Source organism: Ambystoma mexicanum, chromosome 4q (genome assembly GCF_040938575.1).
Source record: "Ambystoma mexicanum isolate Mex_15411 chromosome 4q, UKY_AmexF1_1, whole genome shotgun sequence".
In the NCBI taxonomy this organism is placed as follows: Eukaryota; Metazoa; Chordata; class Amphibia; order Caudata; family Ambystomatidae; genus Ambystoma; species Ambystoma mexicanum.
Window position 1 is genome coordinate 1,260,477,853 of NC_090928.1, and position 15,153 is coordinate 1,260,493,005.

The window sequence follows — 15,153 nt, forward strand, 5'->3', positions numbered from 1 at the left end:
GCCCATGTGTGGTGGAGTTTGGTGAGATCATCCATAAGAGTTAAAAACTGGAAAGTTCTTGATTAATCTGGACGCTAGTTGCTGGGTTTCTGATGGGTGTGCTTATCTGGAGTGGTTTGACCAATGTCAAAGTGGATTGCCCCATGGTCCAATAAGTGAAGCAGGATTGAAGAGCTGAGGCAGAGGGTGGGCATGGCGGTGATGATGATGTCGAATATATTACGTTTCCTGGGCTTTGTGTCTTTCGTGAGCTGTCGAGGTTCAGAGTGTTGAGAAGGACATTTCGAGATCTTCCTTTTTCGACTTAGTTGGGCCAGAAGGATAGCTCAGGGGCACTGCGTTTGTCTTGCAAGCAAGATAATGCAGAGCGACACATGTTTGAATTCCAATCCCACACTTGGAGACTAGTCTCCGATTTGAAGCGTGTTATAAAAGAAGATTAATTAATAATTAATTAGTTTGCTGGGTTGCCAGGCATGTTGAAGTCGCACAAGGAAGATGAATGTTGGCGTGTGTGAGACATGGTGGTGACCATTTCCATGAAATCTCTGATGAAGCAGATGTAGGGCTTGGGTGGTCTGTAGATGAGATGGAAGGTGACTGGGACCACTGCGAAGATTGCGAAGCGGCAGGGGAGGTTTTCAAAAGAATGGATGGTGGTGACGTCTAATTGGGTGCATAGTCATGATGCTCGTGAATGATGATGAGGCCTCTGCCCATCTTGTTTGGACGATCTCTTAGTAAAATGCCTTATAGTTTGGGGATGAGGACGTCTAGGATATTGGTGGAGGTGGATGTCATCAGGTCTCTGTAAGGAAGATAGTGTCCAAGTTATGAGTGGTGATGAGGTCAAAGATGTCTGCTGCATGGTTGATTGCTGAGTGGATGTTGGTGAGCATCAGTTTTCGTGTATTGATGGCTGATGCAGAGCTGATGAAGTCTATGGTGGCATGGGTGAGGTTGCTGCGATGTAGTGTCCATGATGTTGCTGGTGGCTGGCATGGTTGACGATGAGTGGTGATAGTGGGAATGGACTGTTGGGAGAGAGGATTAAAACGCATTTGCGAGTGAGCGTACCTGATGATTGAGGATTAGGGGTCTGTTCCTGAGTCTGAACATGTCAATACAGGAACTGGCCTTTGTCTTAGTTTGCCTTTCACTGCATGTGGTTTGGGGTCAAAAGGCATGCAGTAGTATGATTCCATTTGTGTTCAGTATGCATGTTATATTATATTACTTCCTCTACCCCTATATTTTTGAGGAATTCATGCCACTTTCATGATGTGCTCTTTCCTGCAACGAATCTGACTGATGCAATCATTGTAATACTGCCTGGTCGCCCATAGTTGTCTTGGGGTCTGAACGAGCCATAGAAAAGTGTAATGGGATTTCTTGTGGAGCTCAGAGGATTATATCATATATATTTTGCATTAGGACAAAGATGCAGTCAATTTATTTGTCACAATTTTAGCTGTTTACATAATTAAGAAATTAAGCAGATGTATTTGCCTACTAGAGGAGGCTCTCACGCTAGGGTAAAATGTAGCACATTTATTCTGCATTAATGTTGCTGGTTAGGCTAAAAAGAGCAGAGCATTGTATGCAATGGATACTGTGCTTTGCGTAATGTATCCCAGAATATGTGTCCTTACAGTTAGAGAACTGTGCCTCTTGTTACTGTTTTAGCTAAACCTCATGGTTGCTTTCTTGACATATAATATTCTCACTGTGGCTCATTTTCTTTTTCTTTGTTCTCATTCTCTAGAAACCCACACCTGACCAGTGTAGATGATCCATACAAACTGAACATCATTTTACCGTGCAGTGAGAGCAGCGGACCATGCCGGAGCCCACAGCGCCAGAGCCCGTTGTGCCGGATCCTGCTATGCCAGAGAGCAATATGTCAGAGCCCACTGTGGCCATGACGGCTTCAATCTCTCCTCTGGCAGAGCCAGAGACCTTGAACCCAGCGGCCGACCCCCGGCACATGCGGCGCATCATCGCAGAAGACCCGGAGTGGTCACTGGCCATTGTTCCACAGCTGAGGGAGCTCTGCATCCAGCATATCATCAATAACTTTGAGAGTAAGAAGACCTTGTCCTGTTGGTTGAGCTAATGATATCGCACATCCACCGGTGTTCTTTACAACAGGGCAGTCCTTCACACCAACCGTGTAGAACACCACTGGGTGCTCAGGCACTGATGTCTCATTTCTCTTCTCACACTTATGACCTCACTGCTCTTGCCACACTGATGACGTTTGCTCTCATCTCTGACACTGGTGACCTTTGTTCTCCTCTCGGACACTGGTGACCTTTGTTCTCCTCTCGGACACTGGTGACCTTTGTTCTCTTCTCCGACAGTGTTGATGTTTGCTCCTCTCTCACATGGACTACATTTCTTTGCAGCTCTGACACTAGTGACTTATCTTCTATCTGTCACAGTTGACATCACCTCTGAATCAGTGGCACTGTCTCTCATTATGAACCCTAATTATATTTCCCCTCTTCCTCTCCTCTCTCACTCTAATAATGTATCACCACCTTCTGACACTAATGATATCTCCTCCCCTATCAGAAATAGATGGAATTTCCTCTTGGCCATTGCTGATCTTTGTTGTCTTCTCTGGCAGTGACATTTGCTCTCCCCTGACACAGACTGTTTCTTCTACCTTCTGACACTAATGATATCTCCTCCCCTATCAGAAATAGATGGAATTTCCTCTTGGCCATTGCTGATCTTTGTTGTCTTCTCTGGCAGTGACATTTGCTCTCCCCTGACACAGACTGTTTCTTCTACCTTCTGACACTAATGATATCTCCTCCCCTATCAGAAAAAGATGGCATTTCCTCTTGGACATTGCTGATCTTTGTTGTCTTCTCTGACAGTGACCTTTGCTCCCCCCTGACACAGACTGTTTCTTCTACCTTCTGACACTAATGATATCTCCTCCCGTATCGGAAACAGATGGCATTTTCTCTCCTCTTTCACTGATAATGTCTCCTTTCCAAAACGGATGTTTTATTTTGTATACATTAAATATCGGGTGAACCAGGCTTTGCAATCCAGGGCATGCACATCAAGCATGTATAACTGTAGCATTAAACGCCATTGCAAAAAATAAAACAGCCACTCCATGCTCGCACTAGATCAGAAGACTGGCCCTTCTGGCAGGGATTAGCCAAAGCTGGTACTCCCAAGCAAGCGTTTTTGCTATTTATCACACACAGGTTTATTCCAACATATGACAACAACCCCAGAGAAAAATAATTTCTACCTAGTAGATCTCTTGAACTTTGGGGTTTCAAGTCCAAATCTTTTTGGGCTCCTTAGTCTCCTGAAACCAATGTCCCAACTGGACGTGAACGAACAAGCTGGACATGAACCAACAGAATGGACTACACTGGGGTAAAGGTGTCAAAAGTATTTTCTTCTCCATTTCTATCTTTCCTAAAACCTTCAGCACAAACTTTCAGAAAAGACAAACTGAATATACCTTGGACGTGATTCAAATATAGATCTTGCTCCTCTCTGGGAAAGGGAGTTAATATCCCAAACATATCTCCTCTAGTCTAGTTTAATTATAGTCTCTCCTGAATTAGATTAATTCAAGTCAACACAAATAAAATGATAACAACTCTGTGGCTTGGCTTCAGTAACTGAAAGTTAATAAAAGTCTCTCCCTCCAGGGCGTGCCAAGCTGAACAACCAAACAAGGCCTCTGCACTGGTGTTGGCCCTCCTCGTCGCCCGTCACATGCTTGTTCCACCTCCCACCAGGGGCTCACGCCTACACCTTGAGGGTTTACCTTTACACCCTGCTTTGGCAATGCATGCTCTATCATACCTTCCTCTTCTGGCTATGTCGGCTCTCACTAGTTCTCTCCTCCTTGGTTTACTCATTCACCATTCCCGATTACTACTGCCTGATATGCTTTGGTCTTCACCTGGCCTTTGGATTCCCTCCTTCAGTATCCTACCTTTCACCTTATGATATTGTTCACCTTCCTCCACATGCTGTTCTCCATCTTCCCCCCCTCTCGCCTCCAATGCCAACCACTCCTTCGTTTTGCTGTCATCTCCACTCCTCCTTGTATCCCTCTCACTCTTCCAGCGCCACCTTTCAACAAATTTCACTCATCCCTTGTTCAAAACTGTTCAGTGTCTAACCCCTGCGTAGTGTAACGCTCACCTGGCTCCCACGGAGGCGCTGGTCTGGTCTGGGTTGCTGTGGCCTCTTCAAGCGTGATGCGCAGAATTCGGACCACCGATTGAACAGGACCCCCAAATCTTGCTTGTCTGGCCCGTAGGAATATCCTTCTGCAGATGAGAAAGGGGATTAACTGTCTGCTGAATAGTGTGCTTGCTCCCCCCTACCCCCCTCGTTCTTCTCTGACTTCCTCCAAAACCCCCGGTTTAAGCTCACCTTATGGTTTGGAAGGATGAACTCTCCATCCTGCTTCTGGTGCAGGGGCTCACGTTCGTCCAGTTACTACTCTGGTTTTCAGAATGGCGCTGGCAAATCCACTTGACTTTTCTGAGCGATACGCCGTAAGTATGAAGATGCAAAAGTTCAAGTGTGAGCCTCCTTTTATGTTGTTTTTCCTAACCTGTGATCTGTCCTTTATTTCAGGTGCAGAACAAAGGCGATGCGTTGAGGGGTTAAATTGCTGGTGGTAAAATCAGGTGAGTTAGTGCTGAGGGCGACCCCTCTAAATGTCTTTATAATTCCCCAGTAATGTCTTTTGTCCTTTCCCCATAGGGGCCGGGGTGCGGTACCTGCCAAAGATGCGGCGGCGACCCGAGATGTGGAATGGTTCACCAAGAAAAGCCAGTAAGTAATATGGCTGAAAATTCGACTTTCCTCTTGTGTTCCCTTGCTCACCTTTTGTCTCTTCTTCTCTCGCCTAGGTGCAGAGATGTGGCGACCGGTGCTGAGAGCCGCGATGGAGCCCGGCGGCGTCTCGGGAACAGGGGAGTGAAGCGCGGCGCTGCAGCGAGCAACGCAGTGCTTTTAAATGGAAGTCTTCCTTCAGGATTGCTGGCGTGAAGATTCCGGATGCAGGTAAGAAGGTTGAATAAGTTCTTGGTTTTCACCTTTCTCTTCTCTTGTTTCCTTACAGGTGTTCCAGGTTCGAGGCGGGCGTGGCTGGAGTCCATGTGCAGGAGCAGACACGGTGAGCGTTCAGCTGCTGGGATGCAGAACAACGCGAAGCACGTGTGGCTGTCCGGTCGTGGCTTAAATAGCCTCAGAAGAAGCTCCAGGTGAGTATTCTTCCACAGCCCCACCCAAGTAACAAAATAGTTCCTTCAGAAAAATAGTCCCTACTAAGACTCATTTGGCTTGGTTCTTCATGCAGCATGGTCTGCATCAGGTGAGTGTGCAGCATGGTCTGCTTCAGGTAAGTGCACCAAACACTTCCCCTTAAGAGCCTGGCGCCAACGGCGCCAGGACAGAGTCCAAAGAGCCCCTATAAAGGGCCGCTGGACTTTTACCCGGGGGCGTGATGCCTGCTCCTGGGGGTGCTGGGCCTGGCCTGGTGCTCCGGGGGTAGGCATCATGACAGCACTCCCCCCCCCCCAAGGCCCCTCCGAAGGTCGTTCCCTCAGGAGGTTTCGGTTTGTTCGGGAAATTCCGATGGAACCTTTTTACTAGCCGAGGTGCATGTACGTGGTCGCTGGGTTCCCAAGATCTTTCCTGAGGCCCGTACCCCTTCCAATCAATTAGATAGAAACGTTTTGATTTTGAGATCTTAGAGTCCAAAATGTTCTTCACCTCGAATTCAGGCTCCCCATCTATCTGGATTGGTTCTGGTGGCTTTATTAATCTGGTTCCTGGTTGCACTGGTTTCAAAAGCGACACATGAAAAACGGGGTGAATCCGCATGTTAGCTGGTAGATCTAGCTTGACTGCCACTGGGTTAATTATAGCTTTGATCGAGTAAGGGCCTAAATACCTTGGATTAAAAGTCCGAGGTCCCTTGAGCGATAAGTGTTTGGTAGCCAACCATACTTGATCCCCTATTTGGTATGGATGCGCCTCCTTTCGATGCAGATCCGCATTCTTTTTGTATTTCCCTTTCGCATGTTGTAAGTGTGCAGTAGCATCCTTGAAGGCTTGAGTAATCGTAGAATGCAAATGGTCCACTGCGGGCATTTCGAGGCTCAAAGGTGAGTCCAAGTCTGAAGTACGAGGGTGATGTCCATATAGGGTATAAAAGGGGCTCTGACCAGTTCCAGAGTGTATCGAGTTATTGTATGCATATTCAGCCACCCATAAAATATCCTTCCAATTACCCTCCGATTGGTGCAACATACATCGTAGATATTGTTCAAGGGTCTGGTTCGTTCTCTCCGTCTGACCATCAGTCTGTGGGTGGTGGCTGGTTGAGAGTCTTATGTCGATTTGTGCCAGTTGACAACACTTTTTCGAAAAATGAGAAATAAACTGGCTTCCCCGATCGGAGATTAGTATGGACGGGAATCCATGCAGACGGATGATATTTTCGAGGAATTCCTTGGCAAGAACAAAAGCTGAAGGTAATCCTTTCAACGGAATAAAATGGGCCATCTTGGAAAATAAATCCACCACAACCAGAATAGTATTGTATCCATTACAAGAGGGCAGGTCCGTGATAAAATCTAGTGACAAGGTGTGCCAAGGTGCTGGTGGAATGTCTAAGGGTTGAAGAAGACCGGCGGGTTTTGTTTTTTGACCTTTGTTTTGGGCGCAAACTCCACAGGACATCACGAAAGATTTAATATCCTTTCGCCAGGACGGCCACCAGAATTGTCGTTTAATTTTTTCCTCTGTTTTGGCAATGCCAGGATGTCCTTCCATCAGAGTATCGTGATGACGGGAAATAACCAGTTCTTGCAATTCCTTTTCTGGCAAAAATAAACGTCCTTGGAAGTAAGGTAAGCCATCGTTGATTCAAAAGTCAGACCCCCTTTTGATCCAATCCTGCAAGGCTGAAGAGTCTAGGAATCGTTTTACCCGTGCTTGAATGTCTTCAAGGGTTTGTAAAGTGGTTATCCCCAAGATTCTTTGTTCGGGAATTATCGGCACAGGTTCTGAGTTTGTGCCCATTTCTCCCATTCCAATTCGAGATAGCGCGTCCGCTTTGCCATTCTTACAGCTGGGACGGTAAGTGATTACAAAATCGAACTCAGCAAAGAATAAAGCCCATCGGAGCTGTCGTGAAGACTGAGCCTTGGCAGTTTTTAAATATTGTAAATTTCGGTGATCAGTGATCACGGTGATGGTATGCCTGGCGCCAAGAAGATAATGCTGCCAAGCCTTAAAGGCGGACTTAATGGCTAATAATTCCTTATCGGTGATTGCATAATTTATCTCCGGCGGCGAGAACTTTCTGGACCAAAATGCTACGGGGTGCAGTTGGTTGGTTTCGGGGTCTCTCTGAGACAGGACAGCTCCCATGGCTAAGCTGGATGCGTCGGTTTCGACTATATATGGAAGATCAGGACGCGGGTGTTTCAAAATAGGTGCAGACGTAAATTTAGCTTTTAATTCCTGAAAGGCCTGTTCAGCTTCCTCGGTCCATTCAAAACATTTATTCTTCCGCAAGAGTGCAGTGATGGGTTGCACCACCCGTGAAAATTCCGGGATAAACCTGCGATAAAAATTGGCAAAACCAAGCATGCTTTGGACACCTTTCACCGAACTAGGTGATGGCCATTTGAGCATGGCATCCACTTTCCGTGAGTCCATTCGGACCCCTTTAGGTGTGAGGATGAATCCAAGAAACTCAACCTCGGTGGTATGGAAAACGCATTTTTCCAGTTTTGCAAACAGTTTGTGCTGGCGCAATTTCTCAAGGACGGCCCTGACATGTTTTCTGTGATCTGATTCCGAAGAGGAGTACACCAGAATGTCATCGATATACACGACAACACAGACATCGATGAGTTCCCGAAGGACATCGTTCATGAAGAATTGGAAGGCAGCAGGCGCGTTGCACAACCCGAAAGGCATCACCTGGTATTCGAATAGTCCATATTTTGTACGGAAGGCCGTTTTCCATTTGTCGCCTTCTTTTACTCGTACCAGATGATAAGCCCCCCGGAGATCTAACTTGGTGTATATGCAAGCGTCCTTCACCTGGTCAAGGAGTTCAGGGATCAAAGGCAGAGGGTAACGATTTTTAACAGTTATCTGGTTCAATGCGCGGTAATCGATACAAGTTCTAAGGTCGCCTTCTTTTTTTGGCAAGAAGAACAAAGCCGAGGATGCCGGAGACTTTGACGGGTGAATGAAACCATTGGCTAGGTATTGATCTAAATATTGTCTCAAATGCAGATTCTCCGGCTCAGTAAGGGCATAAATCCTGCTACAAGGGGGTTGTGCACCGGGCACCACATCGATTTGGCAATCGTACGATCTGTGAGGAGGTAACGTGTTGGCCTGTTCCTTTTGGAAGACGTCCTGAAAGTCTTGGTATTCCGGAGGTAGTTGCATGGAGACGGAGGTTACTGATGCTAGACTGATCTTCAGATTTTCTGGGAAGCAGGTTCGTGCACACTCCGGAAAGGTTATTCTCTTTCGCTCGCCAATCAATTCGAGGATTATGTGTCTCTAACCAAGGGATTCCGAGAATAACCTGAAACTGTGGAGCCTTGATTACATCAAACACAACTGCCTCCCGATGGCCGTCCGGACCTACAAGTTTCACCTCAGCTGTGGAATGTGTTACCGGTCCCGAGGCAATTTCGGTACCATCAACTGTGGTGATGACATCTTTGCTGGTTTTAGGACGCAGAGGGAGGTTAATCCTGGAGACCAATTCACGATCCACGTAGTTTCCTATAGCCCCACTATCGATGTATGCCTTTATTGCATGCAACCGCTTAGGCTGTTCCGGATCTATGAGGACCATTGGCACAATGAAATGCGGGTTCTGAGAGTTCGTTTTCAAGCTCGACAAGCGGACCCCTACGCTTGTCGGGCGGGGTCGTTTCCCGATACAGAGGTTCATGGATTTTATCAGCGGCTCCTACCACCTTCCTGGGCGTCCTTGCCAGGCAATCTCGTAGAAAGTGTACAGAGGAACCACAATAAAGACATAAGTGCATCTGCCGTCTTCTTTCACGTTCCTTTTGAGTTAAAGGTCCTTTAACTCCTCCGATTTGCATTGGCTCAGAGGCTTCAGCCCCCTTGAGGTTAGCGTGGGTCTTGACTAACACCCGGGTCTCAAACTTGGACCGATCTGCTTTTCTGTTTTGCAGTCTGTGATCCAATTGGACCACTAAATCTATATATTCTGAGCATTCTTGGGGCGGATTTACAACTTGGGCCAGGACATCTTTAAGTTCTCCGCCTAGACCTCGATAAAATAACGTGATTCTATTAACCTCTGGCCACCCAGTTTCCACAATTAGTCTATTAAAGGTTGCAATGTAGGAAAGGAGGTCTTGATTGCCCTGTCGCAGAGATAGAAGTTCGTCATCTAGAGCCTGCCCCTGGGAGTGACGAGCAAATAACCTTTCCATGCTTGCTTGAAATCCTTGAAAATCTCGAAGAATCGGGTCATCTTGAGTTACCAGTGGAACTGACCAATCGGCAGCACTGCCGCTAAGATATGACAATACAAAGGCTACCTTGGTCTGGTCATTAGGGAAGGCCCCAGGTCTGCACAGGAAATGCAAACGACACTGATTCATGAATACGGCGAATCGTTTGGGGTCCCCAGCAAAGCGTTCGGGTGGGGCCAGCGGCATGTTTCCAGGTAGATTAATCTGCACCCGGTTACTGGAAAGCACAGGAGCGGGGTTCCCTCCGGAACCGGGTAAAGAAGTTTGTCCAGCTTGACCTTGCAAAAGCTGTCTAGCCAGGTCATCAGCTCTTTCCTTTGTTACAATAACTTCCCTCCTGAGAGCATTAGTCTCTTGACGAGTGGCGTGTACTTCGGCCCGTAATTCCCCCAGTAGTTGGGCCAACTGGTCAGTCTCAGAAGTTTCCATAGCGCCTGGGTGGGAATTTGTAGGAAGGCTTTGCATTCTGTAACGCTCACCTGGCTCCCCACGGAGGCGCTGGTCTGGGTTGCTGTGGCCTCTTCAAGCGTGATGCGCAGAATTCGGACCACCGATTGGACAGGACCCCCAAATCTTGCTTGTCTGGCCCGTAGGAATATCCTTCTGCAGATGAGAAAGGGGATTAACTGTCTGCTGAATAGTGTGCTTGCTCCCCTCTTGCCCCCTTCGTTCTTCTCTGACTTCCTCCAAAACCCCCGGTTTAAGCTCACCTTATGGTTTGGAAGGATGAACTCTCCATCCTGCTTCTGGTGCAGGGGCGCGCGTTCGTCCAGTTACTTCACTGGTTTTCAGAATGGCGCTGGCAAATCCACTTGACTTTTCTGAGCGATACGCCGTAAGTATGAAGATGCAAAAGTTCAAGTGTGAGCCTCCTTTTATGTTGTTTTTCCTAACCTGTGATCTGTCCTTTATTTCAGGTGCAGAACAAAGGCGATGCGTTGAGGGGTTAAATTGCCGGTGGTAAAATCAGGTGAGTTAGTGCTGAGGGCGACCCCTCAAAATGTCTTTATAATTCCCCAGTAATGTCTTTTGTTCTTTCCCCATAGGGGCCGGGATGCGGTACCTGCCAAAGATGCGGCGCCGACCCGAGATGTGGAATGGTTCACCAAGAAAAGCCGGTAAATAACATGGCTGAAAATTCGCCTTTCCTCTTGTGTTTCCTTGCTCACCTTTTGTCTCTTCTTCTCTCCCCTAGGTGCAGAGATGTGGCGACCGGTGCTGAGAGCCGCGATGGAGCCGGGCGGCGTCTCGGGAACAGGTGAGTGAAGCGCGGCGCTGCAGCAAGCAACGCAGTGCTTTTAAATGGAAGTCTTCCTTCAGGAATGCTGGCGTGAAGATTCCGGATGCAGGTAAGAAGGTTGAATAAGTTCTTGGTTTTCACCTTTCTCTTCTCTTCTTTCCTTTCAGGTGTTCCAGGTTCGAGGCGGGCATGGCTGGAGTCCAGGTGCAGGAGCAGACACGGTGAGCGTTCAGCTGCTGGGATGCAGAACAACGCGAAGCACGTGTGGCTGTCCGGGCGTGGCTTAAATAGCCTTCGAAGAAGTTCCAGGTGAGTATTCTTCCACAGCCCCACCCAAGTAACAAAATAGTTCCTTCAGAAAAATAGTCCCTCCTAAGCCTCATTTGGCTTGGTTCTTCATGCAGCATGGTCTGCATCAGGTGAGTGTGCAGCATGGTCTGCTTCAGGTAAGTGCACCAAACACTTCCCCTTATGAGCCTGGCGCCTATGGCGCCAGGACTGATGTCCAACATGAGCCTGGCGCCAACGGCGCCAGGGCAGAGTCCAAAGAGCCCCTATAAAGGGCCGCTGGGCTTTTATCCGGGGGCGTGATGCCTGCTCCCGGGGGTGCTGGGCCTGGCCTGGTGCTCCGGGGGTAGGCATCATGACACGTAGAAAAAAAAAAAGACTGACTTTGCATAAGGCAGCCGCTAAGGCCACCCCTGCAATGTTGGTCTTTTGTCTCACCCCTGTTATTTTCAGGGGCTTCCCCCTCCCCTATGAACCCCTGCTGGTTCACAGCCCCCCGTCCCTCCACTTTCAGTGCTCCGGCGCATTCTTCCAGCTCCCTTGCAGGTTGCACCCCCTTCAGACCTTTGTACTGGAGGTAGCCTTCTGTAGGTGGCCTTGCGTATGTAGGCCTTTAGGGAGCGTGGCCTACATACAGAATTATTTTACATAATTCTACACAACAACTATTTCAGGTACAACAACAAATATTAAGTTCAAATCTCAGGCACTGCAGTGGGCTCTGCTATGGCTCCAGTATATGCTAACATTATTTATGTATTACCTTGAAAAGCAGCATAATCTTTAAAATGCATATTGGAACACCTATCTGGTAGTTTGGAGACGATATACAGATTACATTTTTGGAATATGGCCAGGTACTAGATCTCAACTAACCAGTTCCTATGAATTCTTAAACACAGAACACCCTCGGATCAAATTCGCCATAGAAGGAAAAGATCCATGCTTTTATTTTTTGGAAGTAGAACTTAAAAATCACAGACATGGGACTAGAAACCAGTGTTTACCACAAACCAACAGATGTTAATAATGTATTACATTATGCCAGCTTCCATCCTAGACAAATGATACAGAGCTCACCCTACAGCCAATTCCCACGCATTAAAAGAATAACAATCAATACAGTGGCACTTGAGAAAGAACATTCGGACCAGGCAACCAAATTCATAAATAGAGGGTATCCTGTTGAGATAGTGGAACAAGCCAAAGATAAGGAAGAAGCCATTGGTAGAGAGTCCTTACTTCACCCGGTCCCAAAAGATAAAGGTATTCCATTACTTTACATTTCTGAATTCTCCAGACCGAGTCTCCATTTACGGAGAATCATCACTAACAATTGGAAATACTTACACCATGAGCCACTTCTTCAAAAGCTCTTTCCCAAACACCTATGATGGTGTACAAGAGAGGCAGAAATCTTAGGGACAGATTGGTGAAAGCAGAGCAATGTCCCCCAGACAAACAAAGCACATTGACCTCACGCAAGAAGTGTACATACCCATGCCTACAATGTAGTAACTGCAGTAACATCAAAGGCAATACCATCCAACACCCACATACTGGACAGAAAATTGCTTACAGAAATTTTGCCACTTGCTATAGAAATGGAATAAATTATGCCATAAAATGCCCATGTGTCCTGTTATATGTGGGACAGACCAGTAGATCAGCCCGAGAAAGATGGCTAGAACATAAGTCTAACATCCTCACTCAAAATCCAAAGTCACCAATAGCGAGACATTTTATATATTATAGGCACAACCTAGCCCAGATCAGGTTTGTAATATTGGAAGTGGTACAGACACCTCATAGAGGAGGCAATAAAGTCAAGAGACTTTTACAGAAAGAAATGTACTGGATCCATTTATTGGATACAGTTCATCCAAGAGGTATGAATGAGGAGTTCAATACTATCACACAAAACAATCTGTAATAATCTATGGAGTAAGATAAGTCATCTTGGATTACCAATTGCCAGCAATCGGCCAGGCATTTGACGCTACTCACTTTATTATTTATGCTGTGTAGCACTTTTTTTTAATCTATGCTGTTTAGTCTTCTTAATTTCCCAGGAGGTTGACTCTTGGTTATTCAAACTAGATACAGAAGACATGATATGTTCTTATGTTTATTTTGGTCAACTGCCATCTGTAGTGACCAGCTCTATATCTGTACTGTTCAATTTAATCAATTTTCCTTGATGTTTATCCCTTGTTATCTAGATCAAATATTGATGTCAAAATATATTGTAAGTCTGTCATGATTAACTTGAAATGCACGTGATCATGTATTCTGATTGTGTTCACTAAACATATACTTCTAATGAATTGTGTCCTCCCATGTATTCCTTATCTTTGATATTTCCCAATATCCAGCTTGCTGCCTCGGAAGTGTAGTTTTCAGTAGAGGGTGCTGTGTGTCGAGGTCTGGTCGAGTCGATGTCCCCCAGAGGCCTAAGTCTCAACGTCGACGTCACCACAGGTATAAGTAGCACGCGCAGTGCCCGTTTGCCTCAGTTCTGTTTTTCGACGCTTCACAGCTTCAGTAACGTAACGCCTTAGTTCTAGACAGTAAATTCTTCGATATTTCTTTGAAAAATCTTCGAGTTTTTGACACGATATGGCATCTTCATCGGTGTCGTCTACTCCTCGGTCCGGATTTAAAAAGTGCCGGGACTGCGGTGCTAAAATGTCAGTGACGGACCCACACAGTATCTGCCTGTGGTGTTTAGGGTCAAACCATCCGTCTTCAGAGTGCGAGGACTGCTTGTCAACGACGGCAAAGGCCTTAAGAGAACGTAGAGGGAAGTTGGAGAAAGGTAAGCCTTTAAAATCCCCTTCTACCCTGTCTAAACGTAAATCGTCAGACGAGTCAAGACCGACGTCTCTGCGACAAAAAAGATCAAAATGTTCCCGTTCCAGAAGTGGCTCGCACAATTCCTCGTCCTCGAAGCATAGGAAGAAGAGGCGCTATAGATTGCCGTCCACTTCGTCATCTAGTTCACCTAAACGGGTCACTTGCCCTTCTAAATCCAGTACCCCAGCTCAATGGGAGGAATTTAGACTCTGTATGATGAAGGTGTTCGAGAACGTGGCCTTGCCCCCTCGACAACACCTAGAGGCGATGCTCCAGTCAAAAGGCCTAGGAAGCATAAGAGCGGTGTGTCTTTGGACCTGGCCATTGATCCTCCTCGAGAGCAATCTCATCCCTCGAGTCGAGAGAAAGCCTCCAAACACAAAAAATCGACACCTAAGGAAACCCATACGGCAAGCCCGAAAAGCGTGTCTTCGACGCTGTCGGCGGCAAGTTCGAAGGAGAAGCCATAGACGCCTCAAATGCCGACCTCCACGACGCTGTATATGTCAATAACTTTGACGCTTTCTTCAATGACTTAGATGATAACGTCAAAGCCATCAACGACATCTTCAAAACCTTCGAAATCATCGACAATTGTGTCGAGGCCATCAACGTCAACATCGACGATTTCAACGTTGTCGGCTCCTATCATGAATTCTATCACACCTTCTTCCTTTGAGGTGACATATACAACTCAACCTCGCACAGAGTATTTTAAAACACTCTCTTCAATGTATGAAGACGCAGAGGAGTCCTCTGAAGAAGAAAGGCGATCTGGCCTCCAATATGGGACACCTTCTGTACCGGATGAACTCGTATCCAAAGATTCTCGCATGAAAAACTTGCAGGAATGTCTCCATGATGCGATTGGTATTGACACTTCTCCTGAAATTGATTTTGGTAAGGCAGATCCAGGAGACCATGCCGATGTAACATATAGAGAACTGATGAAAAGGGTCATGGAGTATATGGGATGGTCCAGACCCACGCCTGTTTTTGAACAGTACAATTTAGCAGATATATTGGACAAAAGGCCACAGGAGGACCCAATTGTCCCTTTTCATCAGGCTTTACAGAGAAGAGTGACTTCCAATTGGGAAACACCCAAGGTTGTCCCGGCCGTTAGTAAGAAGCTTACAGCGAAATACAGAGCTTCTAGTTCTGACCCTCTGTACCTCTCAAAGCATCCTACACCAGAAAGCCTGGTAGTGCAGGCAC

The 15,153-nt window shown here is 46.7% G+C and overlaps 1 protein-coding gene across 1 annotated transcript in view; it reads left to right on the forward strand.

Moving 5' to 3' along the window:
- TCTE1 (t-complex-associated-testis-expressed 1) overlaps nucleotides 1-15,153 on the forward strand; it is a 271,125-nt gene that overhangs the window by 63,540 nt on the left and 192,432 nt on the right. Inside the window, exon 2 of the mRNA XM_069608866.1 lies at nucleotides 1,766-2,084. Coding sequence (XP_069464967.1) covers nucleotides 1,841-2,084 — 244 coding nt within the window. The 5' untranslated portion in view covers nucleotides 1,766-1,840. The remainder of the gene's footprint in view (nucleotides 1-1,765; nucleotides 2,085-15,153) is intronic.